At 37.2% G+C, this 26,130-nt stretch overlaps 2 protein-coding genes and 1 long non-coding RNA gene across 8 annotated transcripts; 1 reads left to right on the top strand and 2 right to left on the bottom strand.

The window, feature by feature from the left end:
• Positions 1-602: 602 nt before the first annotated feature.
• Positions 603-4,826, bottom strand: LOC101899191 (RAC serine/threonine-protein kinase). The gene is made up of 8 exons (XM_059132296.1): positions 4,776-4,826; positions 3,883-4,562; positions 3,652-3,817; positions 3,390-3,587; positions 2,944-3,333; positions 2,647-2,880; positions 2,446-2,592; positions 603-2,360 (listed from the first exon to the last, which is right to left on the bottom strand). Exons 1-8 carry the CDS (start codon positions 4,824-4,826, stop codon positions 2,286-2,288), a joined length of 1,941 nt encoding a protein of 646 aa, XP_058988279.1. The 3' UTR covers positions 603-2,285.
• A 7,242-nt stretch (positions 4,827-12,068) lies between these two features.
• Positions 12,069-25,815, top strand: LOC101899371 (protein mini spindles). Of its 6 annotated transcripts, none has more exons than XM_005186451.4 (16): positions 12,069-12,561; positions 15,910-16,558; positions 16,618-16,802; positions 16,867-17,186; positions 17,244-19,807; positions 19,870-20,107; positions 20,172-20,692; positions 20,842-20,922; positions 22,243-22,671; positions 22,734-22,923; positions 22,989-23,242; positions 23,304-23,634; positions 23,709-23,888; positions 24,001-24,160; positions 24,323-24,597; positions 24,681-25,815. In XM_005186451.4, exons 2-16 carry the CDS (start codon positions 15,981-15,983, stop codon positions 24,756-24,758), a joined length of 6,384 nt encoding a protein of 2,127 aa, XP_005186508.2. In that variant the 5' UTR covers positions 12,069-12,561; positions 15,910-15,980; the 3' UTR covers positions 24,759-25,815. The 6 variants fall into 6 exon arrangements, with proteins under 6 accessions (XP_005186508.2, XP_058974009.1, XP_005186509.2 ...); XM_059118026.1 differs by having other exon boundaries at positions 12,073-12,561; positions 24,386-24,597; XM_005186452.4 differs by having other exon boundaries at positions 12,073-12,561; positions 24,347-24,597.
• On the bottom strand, positions 14,800-15,559 carry LOC109613218 (uncharacterized). The gene is made up of 2 exons (XR_002194866.2): positions 15,363-15,559; positions 14,800-15,276 (listed from the first exon to the last, which is right to left on the bottom strand). It is a non-coding gene; the product is annotated as an uncharacterized LOC109613218 (long non-coding RNA).
• Positions 25,816-26,130: the final 315 nt, after the last annotated feature.

The raw sequence follows: 26,130 nt of genomic DNA, 5'->3' as shown, positions 1-26,130 counted from the left end.
CGGAGCGCTCCTAGAAGCAGAATTTCCATGCCGAGCTCTCGTTTTAGTTGCTTGTTGTATTTCTATGTATGTGTATATTTTCTGTACACGATCATAACTCAAAAACAGGTTGCTCTAAATTCAACTTAATTGTCAAACTTTTATCTCTGCGTTTCAGATCGACAAACAGAAAAAGAAAAGCAAGCCAGAGTTTTTTTTTTAATTTTTATTGTTCGTTTTTAATTATTTTTGTCTTATATAGTATGTATATAAAGTATATGTATAAATTATTACATAGATAAATGGTTATCTACATATATATTTTTTGTTTGCTTCTTTAATTTTAATGTTATTACTGTTTTTTTTTTTTTTTTTTTTGTTTCTTTATTTATTAAATACATATTTCTGCTTATTTCTCAAAAAATGTTATATCAATCAAGTTAAGTTTCGAAATACGATTTCATTCTGCTGTAGTAGATAGATTGATTTGTGTTCTCGTTAGGTAAAGACGATTGAATTTTGTGTTTTCGATTTTAGTGATAAAAATTACAAAAAGTAGAAAGGAAACAGTTTTATTTATGAATGAATACTTAATGAAAAAAAAAGTAAAAGGTTCACATAGGTTTTGTGGTGTATTTTTTTTCTTCGAATCTTTATTATTTCAGCATACATTCATTTTGGGGGAAAGGTGTGGGATGGGAGAGTAGTAGTTTCTGGGTATTGACCGTTACGAAATAATAAAATATGTTCTTATTACCAAAAGCATGACTACACTTAATATATGGATAGGGATTTATAAGGTCGACGATAAATGGTGTTTTTCTTGTTGTTTGTAGTACTGGTTGGCGTTTTCATTATGTATTAGGTTAAAAAAAAGTATTTTCTCTATTATTAAACTATTTTGTATCGTAGTTGTATGTATGTATGTACTTATATGCTTGTTTGCTTTTGTTATTAAACTATTTCAATGATTTTGTTTTTGTTTTAGATACATTTTCGCTATAAAGACCCTACAAATGTGTTTACAAAATTAAATTCTATTTTTTAGGTTGTTATTCAATTATTACGAATTATGAATATTATTAAAGAAGAAAACATCACACGTCCTTCTGTCGGTCGGCCTGTTAGTATGTCTATCTGTTGGTACCACTACACAGTGTCACATATACGGTAGGTAGCATAGCTGGCTGGCTGGCTGGTGATGATGATGATGACGGGATGTGATTGTGTCTTAGAGAAGTTTTGCTTTCGATATTCTGAGTCTTTTTATGGTTTTCATTGTTTGCTTTTGTTTTTGTGTAGTAAACCGAGCTTACATCTACTTTTACTTCTATATGGATGTGTGTGCAATGGGCTTTATTAGGTTCTGTTCTATGGTGCGCATGTGTATTGAATTGTTATAAATGATATCTGGCAACTGTTAATATAACAGTTTTATGTAAATTTTCATGTGGAACTGATTTTCGTTGTTAACTTAGTTGGATTTCTATTCGGATCGAAAGCAAAACATTTAGTCTCAAAAAAATCCCCAAGGCAACGCTACCTTCCCTGCAAACATCCATTCGTCAGCATTCTACGCCGCACACTCCTATGTGTGTGTGCCGTACATAATCTTAAATGAGATTTTCTCAACCCCATATACGCCTTAAAAATGAGTGGAGTGGTAAGAACGAATATTGTTGCTGGTGATAACGAACCTTACACACTCACATCTAAATATGCTACAAAAAGTGATTTGCTGCGTGGAATTGAATTGTTATAAAATAAGCTCTCCAGAGCCGTTTGCATTTGAACTTATTATTATTATTACATACATATTTATTTTGTGGTAAAGTGTGCCAGTGCATGCATCTTGCAACTGTAGAGGAAAACTTGATTTGAAGTGTTTTCGTTTGACCATTCTTTCTCGAATAAGACAAAATTCTAAGTATGTAAAGCAATCAATGAATAAATTATACTCGGATAGAAAATTATAAGCATTTAAACCTATGTTTTTGGGGTAACAGGGATTATACGTTAGCTTTACACTGATTATTCTTGTTTATGATGCTATTGATTGTGGTAGTGGTGGCTGTAGATAGTGTGTCCTTTTGTGTTATGTTTTTTCTCTTGCGTTTTGTTTGTTTTGTTGTATTTTTTTTTGTCATTAGTGTTTATTAGGATAAGATCGCGCATACGCTTATGACGAACATATAGGTGAACGATAGTAACATTTCGCGATATAATAAACATGAACACGGCTTATATTGTTGTTGCTGGCATAGGCAATATGTGTAATGTTATAAACAAATGCTTTGCACTCTTTTCTATTGCATCGATGCCAACGAATTGCTAATGTGTGATGAAGTACCTAATGTGGAGGCCATATCCTGATAACTGAACTGTGGGCGAGAAGAAATGGAAAACGTAAGGCATTCACGTAGGATCACACAAACAACTTCTGATATAAAAATGCACACAACGTACCTGTGGGAAGTGAGGTTCTTCGGCTATCGAACCCAAGGGACCTGTGGGATCTGGTGGTGTCAATTCGACACTCTCGCCAGTGAACTCTGTATCGAAATAGCGTGTGTCTGTGTCCGATGTTACTTGTGGTTTGAAAGGAGGCTCGATCTAAAATGTCGAATCATCATGTGATATGTCTTTACCACAATAAATACGGCTTACCTTCTTTTGCACCAAATCAGTCCAGTTAATGCTATCAAAGAACGGATGTACTTCGATTTCTTTGACATCACCTGGACCGCCACCCAAACGTTTTTTGGGATCTTTTGCCAATAGACCGGCCAGCAGACTTTTGGCTTCATCCGATATTGTACGTGGAAACTTGACCTCTTCAACAAGAATTAGTGTGAAGAGGACATCGTGATCACGATTATAGAAAGGAAGACGTCCACACATCTACAAAATTCAGTTTAGTTAGATAAGTACGGGCGGTAGGCTATGCATAATTTGGATACTTACCATCTCGTACATAACAACACCAGTACCCCACCAATCCACTGCACGGCCGTAATCGTTGTCTTCTAATACTTCTGGCGCCAAATATTCCGGCGTGCCGCAGAAAGTCCTTGTAGTGCGACCGTAGGTTATGTCCTCCTTGCAAAGGCCAAAGTCTGCAATTTTAATGTGGCCATCTTTGTCCAACAACAGATTTTCCAGCTTCAAGTCGCGATAAATGATGCTCTGTGAATGCAGATATCCCAGGGCTGATATGATTTCAGCCCCATAGAAACGGGTACGTTCCTCACTGAAAACACGTTTGCGACTCAAATGAAAGAAGAGTTCACCGCCATTTACGTATTGCATTACAAAGCAAAGGCGATCATTCGTTTGGAAGGAATATTTGAGGGACTAGAATGTAAAGCAATTTTTAGCAACGTTACCATAGACAAGTCGTCAATACATACTATTAAGAATGGATGATTTGTTGTTTGCAAAACTCGGCTTTCTGTAATTGTGTGAGCGACTTCATCTTTTTGGATGATCACCTCCTTCTTCAAAATCTTGATGGCATACAGTTTGGCAGTTGCCTTCTCACGACACAATATCACCTTGCCATATGTGCCTTTTCCCAACACCTTTAAAAATTCAAAGTTCTCCAGAGTCTGAAAGAGACAAACGTGGTCTAGTGCTGTAATCCTGTAACTATTTCGGTTTGTATTTACGTACCACTTTCTTAACTCCGCCACTGCTGCGTGTAGACGTACCCTGAACAGAGAACTTTTCACATAACTCATCCTCCGCTATGGAAGCCATATCGACATCGGTCATATCTGTGCTGTTTGTAGTGCTCATGGCGGTTTCGCCCAATTCACTCAAGCTACTGGCCACAGTTCTATAGTTATGACATAGGAAGATTCCATTTAAAACATATATAATATCTTTTGTTTGGGGATTTACCTTATGGCGTCGGTCCATTCCTGCCTTTCCCTTTCAGTATCAACGGAAAAAGTGCGTTCTACGACAGAAGTCCACTGCAACCCGCGTATGATGAACGTGTAGGGCCTAGGGCGATCTACTGTCATGATTTGACAGCCCTTAATTGTAAAATCATTTAGGGGCCTTTCGGGCGGAGCATTCTCATTCGGCTTGTTCCGCCAACCATGGAGAGTGCCATCCGATCGCAGTATGAAATAACGAGAGCGCCAAGTTTTGATGTGTTCCCCGCGTTTCTGTAACCAGCCCTCTTTGACTATTGTGGCGTTGGAGTGTGTTCCTCCGGCTTCATTGGCGGTTGGAATCGCACCGATTTCTGACATGACTACTTTTCCAGGTGCTTGCTGGGTATTATTTGCTGACTTGGCGGAGCAATATTGCGGCAATTGTTTATCCAAGGACTCACGACTGCTGCTTTTGCTATTGCTGTTTTGATTGGAACCAACAAATGGGCTGCTCAGCGTTTGAACAAAAGTTGAGCCTAGCAGTCCTGTTGAGGTAGATCCTGTGGCAATTGCCGGTACTGTCCCTTTGTTGCCACCGGCTTTTGCGACCACTGTCGACCTCCTCGATGTTGCGAATGGTAAGTAATTCGTGATGAAGCTTTCAGAACGTACTTGCTTGACGATGAGGGTTAACTGTACCTCTCACCGATGAATCCTTAAGCGTTGAAAAAAACTGAAAAGAGAATTTATTTATCTCAAATAAAACCAGGTTAAATTCGACTAAGGAATAACACTCATAGCCATGGGAGGAATATAAACATTCCACAATATATATTTAAATTCAAAATAGCTCAAATATAAACTTCAAAAACATTATTCATAGGAGACCATTTTTGAAACCGAAAGACGGACATGACTAAACACTGCACGGCCCATCTTGAACACACCGGGTGCACTGGACATACTGAAGATAATACCTTCTTAAACTAGATTTACACCACTGAAATTTTCTTAAAAATCTATTTTTAAAATGCTTCAAACTCGTGTGAACAGCAACACTTGAACAATAATTTTTGAAAAAATGCTCCTGTTTTCGAGTTAAAAGCATTTTGAAGAAAATTTCAACAGCGTAAAAACATAAAAAATAACAACATAAAAATTCGAAGACTTTGATTGAGAAACGATGCACATACTCTTTTGATCGTATAACTAAATTGAATGTGGCAAGTACGTCAAATTTCTAAAGTGTTTAAAATTTAATTATTTGCTCTATGCTGGTTATTTGCACAAATTCCATTATGATAGGTCCCATTTTTTTTTTGTTTCCAAATATACCGTAATAATGGCTTGCAAATAATGTGACACCACCAACCAATTTGTAGCAACAGTGAGGACAGCGAAGATGACAGTCTCCAGATAGCAAATAATTTCTAAGACTTATAGCAGCCACATGCATATTAAACGTTCTTATCAGCTGTTGTATTAACAATATATTTTAATATTTTAAAGACTCCAAAATGTAACAGCTGATCGGATCAAAGGAAATAGCCCAAAGGAAACAATGCATGGTGTCAAAACTACTGAACGCATAGGCATTCACTCCTCCCAATTCATTCATTGCCGTTGACCGATAAAATTTGACTATTTCAATGGACTTTTGTGAATGCTGCCGACCGATAAACAGCGAAGAGAATGCAGACGGCGGCAAGAAGAAAAGCAAACACATCACACGCGACAAAAATAAAATTTAGAAAACTTAAATAAAAATAAAAAGCAAAGAAAGTAAAAAACAAAAACAAACTAAAACATATAATAAAAAATATATATAAATATATGTATGTATGTACGTACGTACTATATATTCTAAATACACATTTACTACAAACATATGAGTGAAAATAAAAAATGAAAAGAATTTCCTCCGTCTAGACGCAAAACGGCCAATGTGAATTTCGCTCGCGTTTGTCTGCGGATAGCGTATGTTGTTTTTACAACGTTCAAAAGTTTCATGTTGGCGGTGATGATAGTGATGAGGTGAAATTTAGACAAAGTGACACTGAATGTATCTGGCCAAGACAATCCGAACGAGGATCACTTTTCTCTTCAGCTGTGCCAAAGAGTACATCGTTAGATTAACAACTCGGGGCTGTTGAATTTGGAGAATTTTGGCAGCAGAATGTAGTTCTGTTAGTTTCGACATTGGTCGTTTTACAAAATTAGATGGTGTTTTGACTTGTATGGAGCAAGTTGCTAATTTTCTAGTATTACTTATGTAGCTATTAAAGGTATTATAATTGACTTACAATACTATAAAAAGGTTAGCATATCCCATAATTCCTTAATTGGAAACAATATGGAGCGGCTTCGAAGAAATAACGAGAGATTGTAAAAAAAGGCCCACCAGCTGCAATAGTTCTCCCAAAATATGTATTTAGAAAAATCAACATCAAGTAAGACGCTGCAGTATTACTCCGGGACTTTTCCCTTAAAAAAAATGTGGATGTTAAAAAAATAACTTTTTGCATCAATCAAATCGTTTGTTGCTCTGAACGGTTGTCAGTCAGATACTGTTTTGAGCTATAGTGGTATTCCGCAGCGGTCGGAATTAAGTCCACTTTTATTTATTTTGTATGTAAATGACCTTAAGGATGGCACTGACCCCGAGTCATGCTAAACTTATCATTTCGCAGATGACATTTTCCTCCTTTTGGAAGGAGGAAACCCTATATTTACCCTGCTATATAAAGGAAGTGTTGCCGCATGCTCCATTAATGTCTACAATTTTATATGGTATTGAGGTAGTGTCCGGTGCTACTGGTATTCACCTCATCCACTTGTATAGAATCGTAAATTCTGTAGTTCGGTTTGTCTATAATATCCGTGGAAGAGAACATATATCCAAATATGTCAAACGGTTTGTCGGCTGTTCATCCAGTGACCTAATTACCTGTCGTAATCTCGGATCCTTTTATAATATATAGGCAGTGGAAAGCCAGTTTCTTTGAATATGTGTTTCACTTTTTCTCACTTAACAAGAAACCCTACAATTATTATAATTAGGATCTGTAGAAATGATTATGGAAGATCGTTTGATGTTGGAACACATTACCCTATGAATTAAGAGTTTTTTCACACTCAAATAATGTTCTTCGATTAAAACTGCTTCAGCATCTTGCAATCTAATTTATTCTATATCACCGCTGTTTAACTTAATTTATTGCTGTCTAATCGGGAGTTATTGATAAGATGGATATTAAACACCTAAAACCTTATATTATTATTTTTTGGCTGGGGAGCCAATATATAAATAATCTGTATAGTAGTAGTACGTATGTACGCACGGATATATCAAGTCATTGTACATTTATTAATTTTTATTTTTTTAATTGGTGTAACTCAGGTTTTAAGAAGCTATGTAGTAGTTATATACGGTCTTTGTGGCATTTTTTGTTACAAAATCGATTAATAAATAATAATAATAAATGAAGGAACATCTCATTCAAAGTCAGCCTTTAGTTCTGACGCTAGAACGTAAAAAACACTATTTATTGATGCAGGAAGAGTACGTTTTTCGCTAACGTGCTGAGTACCGGATAGGATCGCTTTACTTTAAGCAATTACAGTTGTTGCGACTGCGGGTGGGACAGCAGTAATATTTGAAAAAGTGGCCTTCTATTATAGAGTTGTGAGTCACGAGATTTCTGCGGAGTGACGTGGAAATACACGTTTAATATATTGAATTGAGGGTAAACTACCTAAAATCCCTGATGTAATCATCGATGTCAACCGCAATAATAAATACTCTATCACAAAGCAGATCAAGTCAATAGGTCAACTAAAAAAACGATCTAAAGGTTTATCAACCATTTGGGATTTCAATATCTTAGAAGTTTAAGACGTTTTATAATTTTCCTATGTTTTATACAGTTATATGAATCTTGCGATAGTCGAAAACCTGCAAACATTCCAAACTCTCTGCTTACAATTGAACTGAAATTATAACTCGGTACACAAGTAGTGAAAATGAAGCTTTTGTGTGTATTAGATGAAACTTTGCATATAGTAGTGTGAAGACATATTACATATGATATACATGTTGGCATCAGTGTGCAAAAACAACTTAAACAAAACGTTTAAAAGAGTTCGTATTTTTCAACGGTATAAAACCAAGTCCACCAAACCAAAAAAAAAAAAAAACAGAAATTATTTCTCCTGAATTTTTGTACTGTCTAAGTACGTGACTCTTAACTGACATAAAAACAATAATACCTAGCTGCATATCAATATTAAACTAGTAATAATAATAGCTATAATAATAAAGATATTAATAAGAATATTATTATTAATAGCTATAATTTTGGTCATCATCAGAGTGCCAACAACGACGAACGAGATTGTCGGTATATGAAACCCATTCCGCTTCAACAGGAGCCCCTCACACCAGGGAAAAAAGCTACAGTTCACCAGACGTAACCATCGTGTCAGCATGTTTTACGGATATAACTTATATCTTTCTGAACGGTTTCCTTCTTCATTGCATGTTCTTAGCTATGCGACCCCAGTGTGTTCTGCGAATACTAGTGCAACGGGGTGCCTTCCCATGACACCAGTGGATCATCTAGAATTGGAAACGAAGGTTCGTCCCGTACGTCACCGTAACCACATGCTTTCATTGCAGTACCTGCTTGGGCGTTGCCGTGGGAGTTTAAGACAGACCTTCTAGATCAAGAACCATTTTAAATTGGTCTGAGTACCATGCAGACTCATGAAGTCAAGGATGCTATTAACATTCACAGTATGAGTATCGTCCTCGGTGTCTACCGCATCCATTGCAGCTGAAGAACGTCGACTGAGTAGACAAATCAGGGAGGCTTTGACCCAACTATGTTCAGGATAGTAAAGCCGTTTTCATTAATATTAGTCGCGAATTATTGAAAATGTGCGTCTGCCCAGCGTGTGATACAGGCTTTTGAAGATGAACCATATCAATAAAAATCAACACGGCGCATATTTTAATGTTACAACAACAATAACACATCATAAAGGCCATAATAATGTTTGTATCATAAAGGCAAGTCACAGATATCTGTGATGTGTTGTACAGCAGAAAAAAGAAACTCGAGTAGCTAGCCGCCAGCACCTTGGGGTATAGGTTGAGGTCCAATAGAATATCTTCTAATGACATCAGTGGACCTGTAAGGTTCGGCCTGTATATATAACGCTTGAGTATCTAGTGAATTGTGGAGATGGTTCCAAATGGATTCAAAGTTAAATAGGCATCAAACAAAATGTAATATAGGAACGTTGGCCGTTTATAAATCGGAAAGAATGAATTCCCCAATCAAATGTGGATTGTTATATTTATCATTGTAATCAGTGATGCAAACATGACCTGGGGCAAAATTCTCACATTCGATATCGAAGAAATTACGATCGGAATGAATCTGTGTACATATGTGCCTTTTAGATTGTAATAGAAATATCTGGAGCCATACCCTACCATTCCAATTCATATGGTATCTATCAAAATCTTCGATTTAATCACATTCGAGTTCATTGTGATCGATTTTTTCTATATTGAATGCGGGAAATTGGCCACATTATTAATATATTCGATTCGAAACGGGTCGATCCTCATCTCACTTCATCCGCAAAATTTCATCTAACAGTATTGGCTCAATGTCTTACCATACGATACTCTAAACAAAAACTTAGCTTTTGGTTTTATCTATTGGTATTAATTAATAATCAAAATCAACACTCGGATTATGTTTTATGTTGTCTAAAATGCAAAAATTGCATCGTAGATTTTTACACTTTTCACAAAACAGAAATCATACTCTTTACACCAAGCTAACAAGGCCAGCCAAGCATGATCGGCTCGTCCGCCCTTCCTCTCGTTCATGCGTTAGGGGTGGTGGTCTTTTACATGAAAATAATATCCTCGGACGAAAGACACCCAAACCAGGGATATGACTTTTCAGGCTTACCTTTTACTTCCTTTAATATGTTTATCCAATAAGTTTGAAAAAAAATGTCAATGTATTGCCCCTCTTGTATGGACACAAGCTGAAAGTTGCAGATAACACGTTTAGTACGTCGTTTCAGTTGTTCAATGAAATGATTATGGTGGCATCATAGTCGCAGCGCATTTAATTTGTTGCAATCACACCTGTTCCTTTTCGACTATTGTATTTCTGAAGCCACAAAGATTATTCTCCTGGTTTTGCCTCTCAAGGAGTAACAGGATTTCGGGGATGCTAATTGGATTCAATTTGATCGAATGAAAATTAATTCGAAGACTTCTTCTGTCTAATCGATGATTGTATGTAGTTTTGTTTTTTTTTTTTTCACGCAATGTCGTTTCCTTTCTTGACTTCTATTTCTTCACATTTACATGCACTTTTCATGAAACAATTTATGCTATTCTTGAAAATACACTTTTAGAAAGGATTTTACAAATATTAGTTAAAGATATCCTTAGATTTGTTTAGATTTGCCACAATTTATTTTTATTTCACAAAGACTGTAAAAAAAATACTAAAATTATCGCAGCGGCGTCGATTGACACACGAAAAAGCAAAGTCTACTGAGTCGATGAGAAAGCCGGAGCCGGAGTATTATTCGGCTCTGTTGTCTGGTCAGACCAGTCGGCCATTATGCTTCACAACTCGTTCTGAGGATTTCATTTTGATGCTAATTTTTATCGACCATTCCTTTCTTCCATTTGTCCGGTTTGGATCGCTTTTATATTTGTTAGGACCAAGTAGAAATGAGAATAAGGGAAAACTAGATTGGTACCTACGTAAGAATGATCCAGAAATGAAGGAACGCTAGGAATTTGAGCATGAGGAACAAGAGGGATCGTTATAAAAGGATGGATAATTGAATACAAGATAGAGGGACAATTGCTTTATCTCAAAATTATAAATTTTGTAGGAATATGCGTATGTATGTGTGTATTGTTCTGAATAATTAATACAATAATTTCAAATTATTTCAAATTCGGTTGCAAAATATATGCATACTTTCGCTGTTAATGGCCAACACATTGCACAATATTGGGATAAAATTGTATTGTCCTACTATACTATAGATTTAATCTGGTGGAATAATCCTAAAATGTCATTATTGTTTCGCGAGTTTACCCCAATATAAATTTTTTTAATGAAAAATGTACAAAACTAACTGTTGCATATTAAAAGTCTATTTGACACTAAAATACTCCAGCACACAGTTGCTTTCAGTTGTTTTTATAGGATTAACATACTTTAACAGGATTTATTTGAAGTATATGTAAGGGATAGGAATATTTTAATAAAAATCCAGTGGGTTAACCCAATTTTTTTTAATAAACGTACTGTTAGTCTTCTCTTTCTGTCAAAAGTTTTTTTATGTGGAATCCATGGTACCATAAAAAAGTAAGGTAGAGCTACCAGCTGATTACAATTTTTTTTCTAAGTGTGCCCGACGTCTGCCAATTTTGTGTATGTTTCTATTGTTTTAAAAATGAAAACAAAATATTTTCAAATCCAATGACTGTAAGACACGTACATTGCGGATCGTGCATTAAAGTTATTAACCAGTTTAGCCATGAAATTGAAAGATTGAACAGTTTGGTTAATATTTTTGAAAGAAAATCCAGATATTTCATTAATTTTTTTATTTTGAATGATTCTGACAAGAAGCGGGCGCAGCCTCTGGGCTGTATTCTTGTAGTTTTACGAAGCTATTTTACCTCCTTCAAAAAGGAAGAAAACACAAAACGATATACTTCACTATTCCAATGTTGTAGATGAATATTTAGATTAGAAAATATATATTGTTATATATTTTTAATCAGAAAATTGTGTTTTGACGACAGCTGGCCTCACGGTGACTCCGAATACAAATATTCGTGAAAAGTTTTGTACGTTGTTTTAGGTAACGTTATAAGAAAATTTTCCTGTGTAAACGTCAGAATATATTTTAAAGTGTGCTTACATATAAAATCTCTACCCGGATTAACATTGATAATTTATTACTCACAATAAATTAAGGATGGTTTTATATAGTCTTATTTATTGTGATTGGTCAATCATCAGGATTTACCCGTATAGAGATTTGGTATGTAAACGTACTCTTAGCCGCCATTTGGAATAAACTGTCACACCCGCCGCCGATTGCTAATACTTAGTGAGCTGCCGTTGATTAAAAATTCACCCAGCTTCGCAATCTGTTGCCAAGTTCCAGTTGTTTAGTTATTTCATTTAAAAGAAAATTAATTGTCGAGAAGCAATTTTTAAGGGTACCAATTTTGTTTTTGTTCTCTAAAGTCTGCTGTTCGAAAAGTATTGTTTTTATTGTTACTTTTTCGATCATAGTCGGTTTTGTCGTTGTTTGCTATTATTTCCATTTCTTCGCATCTGTTCTCATTCTTCTATGTATGTGAAAAATCGAAGTCTGTTTGTTACGCTGTGCGTCTGAGGGACGAATAACTTGGTAAAATTACGAAGGAAATGCAAAATTTTGCAAATTAGCTTCTGCTAGAACAGGAGTATAATTGCTGGGCAACTTACTTATTAAAACGCCGAAAATATAAAATTTTAAGTGAAAAACGCTGTGGGTGTAGACATTTAACAGCGGACCAAACCAAGCGACACAGTGTAAGAGATTTTTTTGTTAAGCAGAAAGAGTTGTGTGCGAAAAACATAAAACGGTAAGTAGACGTCATTTTGTTTTTCTTTCATTTGCAATTGCACCATTTCAAGAGGTTGTGGTTGGCTGATGACGAATGATTGCTCACATACCGTCTTTAATTAATGTCAGTAATGCGTGTTTGTTTATATTCGGTTATTAACAAAGAAAACTGCGGAAGCAGGCTTTGTCAACATTCATAAGCTCTGCCGTAATTGCCAAACAACAACAGCTTTTTTCCGTTAAATTTCGATACTTGCTTGGTGTGATGCGATTTTCCTCTGAAGAGAGTGAAAGAGAGCAGAGAGAAGAGAACATACGTACATCCCCAACAGTAAAGTCGATGGACAGCACATTACTTTGTGTCAAGCGTTACGGACAGTGTTTCACGAAAGTTAAAATGCATAGTCCTTGTCTATACTCGAGTATTTATTAGATTTCTTGAAACTGAACGTGAAGGAGGTGAGGCTTCACCTAAAAAATTATTTCATGAAATTACTCGTGTTTAGTCTAGGACATAATGAGAACATAATACAAATACGAAATAGCTTTATGGGGAGACAGCAATTTTCCATGTGAAACTGTTGTTTTTGGCAAGCGTCTTGCATTTGTGTCGTATCGAAATGGTACATTTTTGGCACTCGTTACTTACCACTGGCTTTACACATTCAAGTAGCACTTCGAAAAATTTTAATTCATTTAAACCCTGCACGCACCAAGACAAGAATTGAAACGAAAATATATTGGTTACTCATCCCGAAAGTCAGATCCTTCCGGAAGAATTGGACCTTGCCCGTAATTGATGAAATAGTGTAAAGGGTGTTACTGATAACGATATGAATATTGCTACTATTTTCACGAGTGATAATATAAATATTGGACCAACGGATAATATTATATTGAATTATTTTTACTTCTTTTTCGAGAAATCTTAATATTTGTCATGTAAATGCTAAATGCTGATGCCCCTTTAATTTATATCCAAAATGGAAGAGTTTAAGCGTATTTTTATTGTTTGTGGTTTGGATATTTTGGGAAAATCTGAGACTTACTCTAATTCTCTAGGCCTTTCGAATTATACCCTAAGTAGAAATGATCGTTCCTCTTCAAGAGGTGGTGGTGGTGTATGCTTATAAATGCGTTATGGGGTTTGTGAGTTATTATTTGTGGACATTTCTGGTTTTCACTCTTCATTTATTGTGGCAGTGGTTACAACATGTTTGATACAATAAAATCCTTTATTTTCCGCTCCCTTGTATGTAGATGTGATCTTTATTACATTCATTACTCATTGCTCACTAGTCAGCAAAAGATGTTGCCTTCTAAAGCCAAATTCAATACCCATAGTTTTCTAACCACAGGCTGTTATTACTTTCTTTTAAGTTTAAATCTCAGGTGATGTAAATATGGATTGAATTTAAAGATTACAATAAATTTAGAATCAATGAGTATTTGTATATGAATTCGCATGTTTCAATTAAATCAGGCTAGAAAAGAGGGAGATAAGTCATTTTCCGTATTTTGCAAGGAATTCATGTGATGAAGACTGGAAAGCGGCTAAGGCAATAATTAGGAAGGTTGCCTTCCGATTTGGCAAACGTTTTTATATGGATGTTTATGGTTGATAAATGTATTGGTCGTGAACATTTTGAAATCAACGAAATTAATGAGTCCCTCGGATAACTTGTCTTTTGATTGCTTTGTTGATGTTGATTTATTCTCTTTTCGTTCTTTTACAGAGCATGAGCTACTATTATCTCTAAATGTTATTAAATCTTGAACTGGGCTGGACAGATTCTTCCTGCAATATCGCCAATTTCCTGATGCTTGGAAACTTGGACAAGTAATTACTTTACACAAAGATGTACATAACTATAATAAAATCTATAGACCGACTTCCATATTGCCTTCCTTATCCAAAATTCTTTTAAAACTGTATGTCGATTATTTTACTCATGCCTTTCAATACGAAGACAATATGTTTCAATTAAAGATTTAGAATCGTATATAGGCTTTGTGACTTACAGTGTTCCGCAGGGGTCCATTATATATCCGAAACTCTTTCCTTTTTAAATTAATGATGTAGTTACTGCCTAAGAAGCCCAATTTGTAACCCCTATGTTATTGCGGCTGACAATTTCCTTCTGTTCAAGTCCTATGATTCTGCCACAGCTATAAACTCCTACCTTTCTAAATTACTCCCTGTAATTAAATTAGAGAATAATCCTTTTAAGACCTGCATTCACGCACGTAGTCGTGGTTCATGTTGTTTCAGAAATCACATTGGTGCCACATTTATTCACACTGTAGATTCTATAAAATGTCTAGGCATAGTTATTATTTCAGGTCTTAATTTCAGTAGCCACTTAAATGATATTTCAAATAAGGTTTGTATTATTCTTAGAAAACTTTATAGCCTATTCACCAACAATTGTGAGAAACCAATAACATATTCGTTATTGATGTCTTTCGTTAATTACGGATTTGAGGTTAATAAAAATAAAATTGAGCGTATTGTTCGGAAAATAGTTGGATATGTGTTTCAAATTAGTATTCGTAATCACGTGCGTACGATGGAGCAAATTGAAGTATCCCTCTCATGTTCTTTTCGTGATTTTATAAATAAAGGGATTGTTTTAAATTTGTGTAATTTAATTAAATTTTAACAGCCTGGAATACTAGTTAATCGGTTTTTCGTTCATTAGTTGATTGCCAAATTATTGTACCAGGGTGACACCTAAAGAACAAAAAGTATTTAAGATGTAGTTATAGATTGAATATTTATTAAAAATGGTTGGGCAAACAATAATATTTTCAACGCACCTGGGTTTAAGCATTTTGACTTCACATATATTGGTTCCGGCAGTCCCTTCATAATGTTTATTTTGGTCATACGACAAAACAAGTACTCAACAACATTGAAATCTTTAAAAAGTCGATGCGACGATCGTTGTTTTCTATATTCTTGCCACTACTCTATTTTTTTCTACAATTTCCACTAAAAGAGGGAGAAGCGAGGGAACAGCAGCGTGGATTTGTAAGTACTGAGTATTTTAAGTTTTTCATGCCATATTTAAAAATAGACCAAATTCCCAGTGGGTTTCCCGATGACAATGCTAAATAAAGACACAACACATAGATTTTGAGTTTGAATACCATTGATTGTCTGCAGCTTGGCACATTGGGAGTATACTTTCCTGGGAGCAAATGAGGCATACGACAATTGCGATTTTTTTGGTAGCAGCAGTAATTAATTTTATGCATCGCTTAGTATTTTATTTGGTATTATTAAATTTTGCTTGAATGATTACTTGTGAATGTGGAAAAAATTGAGACACATTTTCTAACGCCTTTCTTTCCTTTTATACAGAAATAGTCGACTAACAAACTTCTGGACATTTGAATTTTGAACGTCGATATTGAAAGCACTGGTTGAGCGAGATGGCAGAAGACACGGAATACAAGAAGCTGCCGGTGGATGAACGATGTGTTCATAAATTGTGGAAGGCTCGAGTTGATGGGTATGAAGAGGCTGCGAAAATTTTCCGAGAAATAGACGATGAAAAGTCGCCGGAATGGATGAAATTTGTTGGTCTGATTAAGAAAATGGTGGTCGACTCGAATGCAATGGCGCAAGAAAAAGGACTGGAGGCTGCTTTAATTTTTGTAGAAAACTGTGGCCATGCTGGCAAGACAGTTGGTGATGTTATGTCTGGCATCGTCCAGAAATGCATAGCTGCGCCAAAGGCTAAGACAAAGGACCTGTCGGTCCAAGTTACCCTTATGTACATCGAAATTGAGAAGCACGAAGCCGTTCTGGAAGAGCTTGTAAAGGGGATGGAGCATAAGAATCCAAAAATAGTTTCAGCTTGTGTGGCCTGCACCACGCTAGCATTAAAAGAGTTCGGTTCTAAGGTGGTCAACGTAAAACCGCTCATTAAAAAATTAGCACCTTTGATGAGTGATCGTGACAAAGCCGTAAGGGAAGAGGGGAAGCAGTTAGCCATTGAAATCTATAGGTATTTCCATTATAACTGAAGCATTGATATCCAAAATAAATTTTGTTATAATTTGGTAGATGGATTGGCCCTGCTATGAAGCAACAGATATCATCACTTCCACAGGTGACTATTAAAGAATTGGAGGACGAGTTTGACAAACTTAAGGGTGAAAAGGCTGAACCTTCGCGTTATTTAAAGTCGCAACAGGAAAAACAGCAACAAATATCAGCAGCTGCGGCCGAAAGCAATGACAATGGAAACGGTAAGTTCCGATATAACGATATCTGGTACGTCAGCTTTAATATTTTACTTTCTACCTTTCCCAGATGACGATGTGGATGCAGGTGGTGAAGAAATAGACCCAATGGATCTTATAGATCCAGTTGATATATTGTCAAAAATGCCGAAAGATTTCTACGAAAAACTGGAAGAGAAAAAATGGACTTTGAGAAAAGAATCGCTCGAAGCTCTCGAGAAACTTTTAACAGACAATCCTAAATTGGAGAGCGGAGACTACGGTTCATTGGTTACGGCATTAAAGAAAGTTATCACAAAAGATTCCAATGTGGTTTTGGTGGCCATGGCTACGAAATGCTTAGCCATGTTGGCCAAGGGATTGGGAAAGCGATTTTCTCCTTATGCAATGGTAGGTTTTTCATTTTTATTGCGAATTGTTCTCTTCTTATAAGTTAACATTTTGCAGGCTTGCATACCTTCGCTTTTGGAGAAATTTAAGGAAAAGAAGGCGAATGTTGTTACCGCACTGCGTGAGGCAATGGACGCTATTTACCCGTCAACAAATTTGGAAGCTATGCAAGAGCATATAGTAGAGTCATTGGGTAATAAAAATCCCAGCGTAAAGTCAGAAACGGCTGCATTTTTGGCTAGAGCATTTGCTAGAACTCAGCCGACTGCTATCAATAAAAAGTTATTGAAACTTTTTGTATCGACCTTAATAAAAACATTGAATGAATCCGATCCCACTGTAAGGGACAGTTCCGCTGATGCAATTGGAACTCTATTGAAACTGATGGGGGAGAAACAAGTTGGTCCTTTCCTGGTTGATGTGGACGCATTAAAAATGGCAAAAATTAAAGAATGTCAAGAAAAGGCCGAAATCAAAGTCAAAATAGCCGGAATCAAAAAAGAAAGACCAGCAACAGCTCCAACGTCAGTTCCAGCTAGCAAGTCATCGTCTTCAACGACCTCCGCAGCACCAAAGGGCGGGTCTAGCGAACCGAAACCAGTAAGTAGGCCTTCAACCGCTGGAGCTAAAAAACCGGTACCGAAAAAGGCTGGCGTAAGTGGAGGATCGAGCGGAGCCCCTTTGTCAAAGAGTGCAAGCACTGCTAAGGTATTGGCCACAGAGAGGGAAATGGCACCTGAGGAAATACAAGGGAAGGCAGAGGAACTTTTATCGCCCGCAATACTTTCAGGACTCGTCGATTCAAATTGGAAAAATAGGTTGGCTGCCGTCGAAAGTTTGCTGCAAGAAATGCCTAATTTTGATACTAAAACTCCGGGACTATCTCAGGTATTAATCAGAACCATAAGCGGCCGCAAGCCTGGTTTGAAAGAAATGAATTTCCAAGTTTTGAAATTCAAATTGGACATAATACGAACCATTTCGGAGACCTGTCCAGTAACTGCAACCACAATTGATGTCGTTGTCAATGAAATAACGGAAAAACTGGCGGATATCAAAAATGGAGGTGCTGCTGCAGACGTATTGTCTGCATTTGCTGAATCAACTAAGCTTGAGTACGTTGTGGGCAAAGTACTATCCTTTGCATTCGAACAAAAGTCTCCGAAGGTTCAATCGGAGGCAATTAACTGGGTAAACAAGTCCATTCTAGAATTTGGCTTCCAGTTACAACCAAAACTGCTGATTGAAGATGTGCGAAAGGCAGTTCAAAGTACCAATCCAACGGTTAGAACTGCGGCGATAGGTCTAGTCGGAACAATGTCCATGTATATGGGAAATGCTTTGATGATGTTCTTTGATGGGGAAAAGCCCGCTCTCAAGTCTCAAATACAAGCAGAATTTGACAAGAACGTGGGAGAGAAGCCACCTAAGTCGATTAGAGGAATAAAGAAATCCGCTTCAAGTAGCGCTGGTGGTGGCGATGGCGATGCTGACGCCGATACAGGTGCAGATGATGAAGAAGACCAAGAACCAATGAACATTGCAGATTTATTGCCGAGAGTGGATATTTCTCCTCAAATAACAGAAGCCTTGTTAAAGGAAATGTCCGACAAGGATTGGAAGGCTAGAAATGAAGGTCTCAATAAACTTCAAATCATAATAAGTGAAGCTAAGCTGATTAAGCCAAATATCGGCGATCTGGCGCCAGCATTAGCCCTACGCTTGTTGGATTCAAATGCCAAGATAGCTCAGACTGCATTGGCGATTTGTGAGCAATTGGCTAATGCAATGGGACCAGGATGTAAGAACCACGTGAGAGTGCTTTTCCCTGGCTTTTTGCACGCTTTGGGGGACAGCAAAAGTTTTGTCCGAGCTGCAGCTCTTAATTGCATAAATAGTTTTGGAGAAAAAGGCGGCTACAAAGAGTTCTTCGAAAACGAAATGATTGCCGATGCACTAAAAGGAGGATCTCCCACACTGAAATCGGAGTTGTGGGCCTGGTTAGCCGAGAGACTGCCACAAATGCCACCTAAAAGTATACCAAAGGATGAGTTGACAGCAATGGTTCCACACCTATATGCACACATATGCGATCGCAATGCAGACGTGCGTAAAAACTCAAACGAGGCCGTCCTGGGTGTTATGATTCACTTGGGATTCGAAGCTATGGTAAAGGCCTTGGACAAACAAAAACCCGCTTCCAAAAAAGACATACAGGCAGCTCTAGATAAAGCGCGACCCAATTTGCCTGTTAAACCCCTGCCAAAGGGTAAGCAACAAGCGCCAATTGTGGAAGACACTAAAAAGTCTATTCGTGGGGGTGGCGGAGGGGGAGCAGCATCTGCTGGCCCCCAGAAGGGACCTGCAAGCAAGATCGCATCTGCTGCCAAGAGCGGCAGTTCATCATCGTCCAGAAAGAAGGAAGAAGACGTTGACACTTCCCCACTTCTAGCCGTTAACAACACCAAAAATCAACGACTAATTGACGAGCAAAAAATGCGAGTACTTAAGTGGACGTTCACCACGCCCAGAGAAGAATTCATCGATTTGCTAAGAGAACAAATGACAACGGCTAATGTCAACAAGGGGCTAATGGCCAACATGTTCCACGATGACTTTAGGTGGGTATTAATGCTCTCGAATTTTGAATATGTATATCTAACAAATCTAAATATTTTTTAAGATATCATTTAAAAGTCATTGAATCACTAATGGAAGATTTGCCCCAAAATCCAAAGGCACTGATCTGTAACTTGGACTTGATCCTAAAGTGGCTTTCTTTGCGCTTTTACGATACCAACCCTTCAGTATTAATTAAGGGTCTTGAGTATTTACATCAAGTATTTTTGGCATTAGTCGAACACGAGTACATTTTGGCAGAGAATGAGGGCAGTTCATTTATTCCTCACCTCCTGTTAAAGGTGCGTACACCAAAGAATTAACGGACCCATTTGTTTTTCACTAACAACATGTCATCAATTTCAGCTGGGCGATCCGAAAGACGCTGTGCGCAATGGGGTGCGATCGTTACTGCGACAAATACTCTTGGTTTACCCATTTGCCAAAGTATTTGTTTATGTTATGGAAGGTTTAAAATCCAAAAACGCCCGTCAACGCACAGAATGCCTGGATGAACTGGGCTATTTAATTGAAAGCTACGGCTTAACTGTTTGCCAGCCTTCGCAACAAGTCGCTTTAAAGGAGATCGCCCGTCACATATCCGATCGCGATAACAGCGTGCGCAATGCCGCTCTCAACTGTGTGGTCCAAGCTTACTTCATAGCTGGGGAAAAGATCTACAAACTCATCGGTCAAATGAATGACAAGGATTTGTCTATGCTCGATGAACGCATTAAACGAGCCAAAAAGCCTCAAAAGAAAGCTCCCGAGGCAAACACTAGTGCAAAATCAGCCGCACAAATAGTTCAACAGGACAGTATTGAAATTGAGGATCCTTCGACAAACGGTTGTGACGAGCTGCCGCCACCTGAAGAACACAACCAGAGGTAAGTGAGTCGTTAGAATGTTGGTTTGACAAATCTGCCATTATCCAATTAACTCGAGGTGGAACTGATTGTACTTATACAAATATTTTCTAATCTTGCTCGCCAATATTGCAATTTTATTTCCTAACTTTTTTCATTTCTTGCTTTAGTTCTGATTATGAAGCGAATGATGCAATTAATAGCTCGTTGGAAGAAAGAGATGTGTGCGCAACATCGCTCATACGACAAGCGTAAATTTCATTTTGTTTTTGTTTTTTTTTTTTAGTTTTTGTGTTTTTGTCCACACGTTTTGTTTCACGTCTATACCTATGTATATCATAATATTAACCTGTATCTGATGGACTACGTTATATTTTCGTTCAAATCTATTCTATATGAATTTGGTGTTCTTTACAATTGTTGTGATATGTTCGTTGGTCTTGGTCGTTCTGATAGAAATTATGCATTTGTTTATGCTTTACACCACTAGGTAGTACCCATAAACCAAATTAATTTTATGTTCTTAAAATGTTACGCTATGTAATGATGCAGTAGACATTTTGGTAGATCGTTCGTTGTTCTGTAGGGGATTGACTAAAGTAGATCTTAAACACTTTCGAAAATCCTTACCTTAATCCTTATTTTGGTTTGATTTAAACTTGCTCAGCTACATGGGTCGGCAGCTGCTTCACTCCGAGACTTTTGGTCCATTTTGTTTCATTCTAGGAAAAAGAAGTAATGGTGATCAAAAAGAAAGTTATAGAGTAGAGAACAAAGAAAAAAAATGAGGAAAGGATTATAAAATGTATTAGTAGCAAAAGGTCTGAGAAGATCGTTAGGGTTTCTGTCACCCAAGTACCAAATAGCCTATGTCTCGTATTTGCCTATGTCATCGTTGCCTCTTTTTGATCTTCACATAGTCTGCAATACTGCAACGGCCCTAGATCAGATCTGCCAATTAATAGAAGGGGGCAGGTTCTTCTCGGAATTACCTACTAGATGGCTTTAGATACCTTACAACCGGGATTTCTGTGTGTCATTTTCTACTAGCCTCTTCGATTTTGAAGCAACTGCTTCGGTGGTTTGAAAGTCTCACCAAGCTGCACATCAATCGGCTGTGAACAACCACCTCTACTCACTTCTTCCTCGCCATGTTAGTATGTCCTGGGACCCAATTAAGCTTAATGAAAACACGTATCATACACAGATTTCCTTAGATTCTCTTTTATAATATTTATGGGAAATATTAATATGTAATATGCTTTGAGGTGGTGTAAAGTATTTGGTTGTCGGCTATGTTCGACGTTAGTCCATTTTTGAAATTGCTCATATTGGTTCGTAGTCAATATTTGCCTTGCCGCTTTGCTTAACTAAAACTCACTCTGCATGTGCTCTGAAACTATTTAACCTTTGAGTTAAGTTCACGAGTGTCTGGCAATGTTTGAGCTTTGGTTTCGTATATACGATGTTTTATCTTGCTTCTCTATTAGCGGTTACGTGTTCGTTGAAATCAATTAGATGTTTTTGAGCCAATTTCGTTAACGGTTCCGTGGTCTCGTTTTATTCTATAGGACTTTTGACCAACCGAACTCTTCTCCCATTGCCACGGTACAACAGCAGCAACAACAACCGCCAAAAACAACTGGGCCCTTCGGCCTTGATCCCAACAAAATTGCAGAAATTGAAAAGGATTGGGTTCGTGTAGATCAAATCGAGAAAGTTGTGGTACCAAATGTGGATATATCCCTGCTCTTTGAACCGATAAAAGTCCTGCCAACTAAGGATGGCGTTAGGTATCCACAGGAAAAGTTTGAACAACTTTTGGCTCGTTCTCGTTACATGCAACAGAATCACACAACGCCTCCTCCGTCATCGGGAATGGGAGCAGGAAATGGCGGCATTATGGCTAACAATGTATCGCCCTATTTAAGTCCCCAGCAACAGCAGCAACAGTTCAACGCAGCCTTATACCAACAGCCATTTGGAAATAATTCCGCCAAGTATGCAAATCATTTGTGGTATGTTGAATGTGTATAATGCAATTGTTTCTTTATTTTTTAAGTCTGGCGGATGTATTGCCCAAGCATGACCCTCATTTGATCAAAATCATCAAGGCCACAAGCAGCACAGACACCTTAAAGGCTAGGGCTGCTATCAATGAACTCCAAGAGATTATAGATTCTCCTGAGAAGCAAGCTGTTCTCCGAGACTATGAAGAGATTTTCATACAGAATGTGCTCGCCCAGTTGAAGGTTGTCACTGCCTTGAGAATCAAACTTTAGCACTCTCGACTAAACATTTTTTTTTTGTTTTGCAGAATCTTTCACAAATTCCCATTTCAGAATCTCTGGTGGTCTACCAACCATTGCTTTCGATTTTGTACTCGTTTTTCTTATCGAAGACGTTGGGAAAAACGTTAAGTGTTGCCTGTATTAAAAATCTTATGTCGGTCTTGCTTCACCTATTGGCTGACCAAAAACTTAATACTGGCGACGATGGGCAGTACAACAAAGTTATCAACGGTATCTGTGTCAAGGTGTTGGATAAGTCCAACTTTACAAATATGAACTGGTAAGCTCTGTGTGGCCCCTAATATTAAACAAGCGAGTCATTGGCGCCTTGTCTTTTGTAGTGCACTGATACGTCTCTTACGCGAGACTTGCCCCGAGGCAGGACTACCGAAATTCACGGATCTGTTGATGAAATGTATATGGCGCAATGTTAAAACCCTGCCGGAACGGAGCAATGAGCTTAACTATGATGCTGTTATGTTGGAGGTTCATGAGTTTATGTTAGCCTTGCCCAGTTCTTGGTGGCAAACTAGGCCTTCCGACACGCCCCTTAGGACAGTCAAGACCATTATTCATAATATGGCAAAAGTGAAGGGAAATGCCATACTTCAACACCTTAATCAAATTCCTACGCATTCTGAACTCCACGCGTATTTAATAAAAATTCTGAAGGTATCCATATTGAACCATTGCCATTGTTTTTGCGCTCAAACATTTGTTCTTTGCTTTGTCCTGTGTCATTATAGAATCTGCAGAAGGAAGGAAACTTACCAAGCTCGTCGCCACAACGTTCTGTCTCTTCCAAAGATATGTTAGCCAAACAACGCATTTCAAACCAAGCTCACGAAACTATGTCGCAGATTTTCAAATTGATATCTGACAAAGACACAAAACAGCTGGGTCTGAACAAATTGTACGAATTTAAGGTAAGATGCTTCTTCCATAGACCATAACATGCTTTTCAATGGGATCACACTCATATTATCTATCTATCTATCTATCTATCTATCTATCTATCTATCTATCTATCTAAAACAGATGAAGAATCCAGAAATCGATGTATCCACTTTCCTCAAAGGAGCCAGTCCTAGTTTCCAAAAATATATTGAAGAGGGCTTAGCTGAAATACAACGCGCCGCTGGTGATGGAAGTGCAGTCCAAACTGCTTTGGCTTCGCAAATGGGTGACAATCGGCTGGGTAAGTGTACATATCAAAGCTCCACTCTGTACACAGTGTACTCACTATTAACACATTTGTATGTACTCCTCTGGCTTACGCCAACACCTGTTAATACACACATGCACACACATTCACACGTACATACGCAAACAACACATTTGGTATGATTTGAAAATAAAGCCATACGCCCTTCGTATCTAACAGATGCCAATTACCAAAATCAACAATCTCCTACTATATCAGAAAACTCCTCCGGCGTGAAGCCAGATCCCGACTTTTGGATGGACAGACTGAACCACTTGAGAGCAAAGGCTAATTTGGCGCCTCATCGTAATGCTGATGGCGTCATTGTTGGCAGTAATTCTCACTTTTCAATGATGGACAACAAGGTGATGGATGAGAATCTCAACTTGAATTCCATGAACGCCCAAAAAGTATCAGTGATGAGGAGAGATGTAAGTATATTTGGAATAAACTTCAACTGAAACAATTTGTTTGATGAATATTTTTTGTTTTTACTTTATTAATGTCTCTCTAGAAACCGGAAATGTCTCCCAATCGATTACAACACATACAGGCCAAATTGGCTCAAATAAAAAAGGAAAGTCACACCTAGATCCATCCAATATTTAAATATGATAGGGTTTATAGCCATTAACTAACACTGAGTATTTTATATTCCGGTCGTCTTACTTGAATGCCACACTCTGTAAAATGGAGATGGTATGGAAAAAAGCCCCCTCTCTCCCGAATCTCTACAAGGCAAAACCACGCACTAAACTCTCTAAGGAGAAGCATTTGCTTTCTCTCCCTCTTTTAAGCATATTAAAGAAAATAGCAGCCGTAAATAAAACAAACAATCTACAATCGCTTGTCGTGGCATGCTATTGCAACTAGATCGCGAGCCTGTCATAGTGCATTCAGGCCATGAGCTACCCTTTGTCAAATATAAGTATTTCGTCTGTACACCAATGACATAACTTATTTAAACAAAGCAATTTATGATACCGAAATATTTCAATCTTTTAACTTGAACACTAAACAAAACTAAATACTAAAACCCAAAAGAAAAACGTAATAATAATGGAATGAGAGAAAGTCGTAGAATGAACGCATATTTTCTTACTGAATATCACAGTCCTAGTTAAGAAACGTTTATAATTCTAAAACAATAGATTGCTTACAGAATTTGTCCTTGTTATTTAGTAGGAAATCTGTTTCGTTTTATTATTTATAAATTGATTGTTTGTTGTACTATAACATTTTGTTTCTGTTTTTCCTCATTCTTCGGAAAACTGTTAGGCGTAATTGTATCGACATATATTATCAAACCCAGTAATGGAGTGTACGATTTTCAGTGGGCCGAGCCCAACAGTCCTTTGTGGAATGTTTCGTTCTGAGTTGCGTGCGTTGTATGTTGGTGAACTACTGTCGTTATATTAAAATACTCACCATTTTCCACATGCTTATATTTATTAATTAACTCATACTCATTTTTTTATTATTAAAATAGCTTAAGCATTTTGTATTGCTAATGATTTCATATTGTTTTTTTTTAATTTTGCTAAAATTAGTTGGTAATTTATAATAAACCACTCTCTTGAAACTTAATATTTAATTCATACAAATATAATCGAATTATAAAATATAATAAAAAGAATATATATCTCAAACTGTCGTTGTTGAATGATTTTGTTTGTATTACAATCTACCTTTGCATTGAATGTGGTGGAGGTAAATAAGAAGTTAAGGTTGACAACATTGTTGCTATCGGTTGGTCTTAGCGACTAATTTGATTTCGTCGCTTACTTTCCGACAAATTTCGTTAATTGCCGAAACTTCCGACTTTTGTCGGTTACTCAAAAAATGAGTTAGAGAATTCCACTACGGGTTACACAGGATAGACTGTGTGAACCGACAATTTGGCAAGTGCTCGATTGTAGCACCGTTTTTGTGAATGTCTTAAGTCCGCTTTGCATAAAAACTGA

The sequence above is a fragment of the Musca domestica genome, unplaced genomic scaffold (genome assembly GCF_030504385.1).
Source record: "Musca domestica strain aabys unplaced genomic scaffold, Musca_domestica.polishedcontigs.V.1.1 12, whole genome shotgun sequence".
NCBI lineage: Eukaryota > Metazoa > Arthropoda > Insecta > Diptera > Muscidae > Musca > Musca domestica.
This window is presented reverse-complemented; position numbering and strand designations above follow the sequence as displayed.

Coding starts and splice junctions, on each gene's coding strand:
- LOC101899191 (XM_059132296.1), bottom strand. CDS start 4,826: ATGTCCAGTGCACCCGGTGTGTTCAAGATGGGCCGTGCAGTGTTTAGT. Junction 2,881..2,943: donor GTGTTGTTATGTACGAGATG/GTAAGTATCCAA, acceptor TGAATTTTGTAG/ATGTGTGGACGTCTTCCTTT. Junction 2,361..2,445: donor AAGAACCTCACTTCCCACAG/GTACGTTGTGTG, acceptor TCTCGCCCACAG/TTCAGTTATCAGGATATGGC.
- LOC101899371 (XM_005186451.4), top strand. CDS start 15,981: ATGGCAGAAGACACGGAATACAAGAAGCTGCCGGTGGATGAACGATGT. Junction 20,108..20,171: donor TTCCTCACCTCCTGTTAAAG/GTGCGTACACCA, acceptor CATCAATTTCAG/CTGGGCGATCCGAAAGACGC. Junction 23,243..23,303: donor AACTTTACAAATATGAACTG/GTAAGCTCTGTG, acceptor TGTCTTTTGTAG/TGCACTGATACGTCTCTTAC.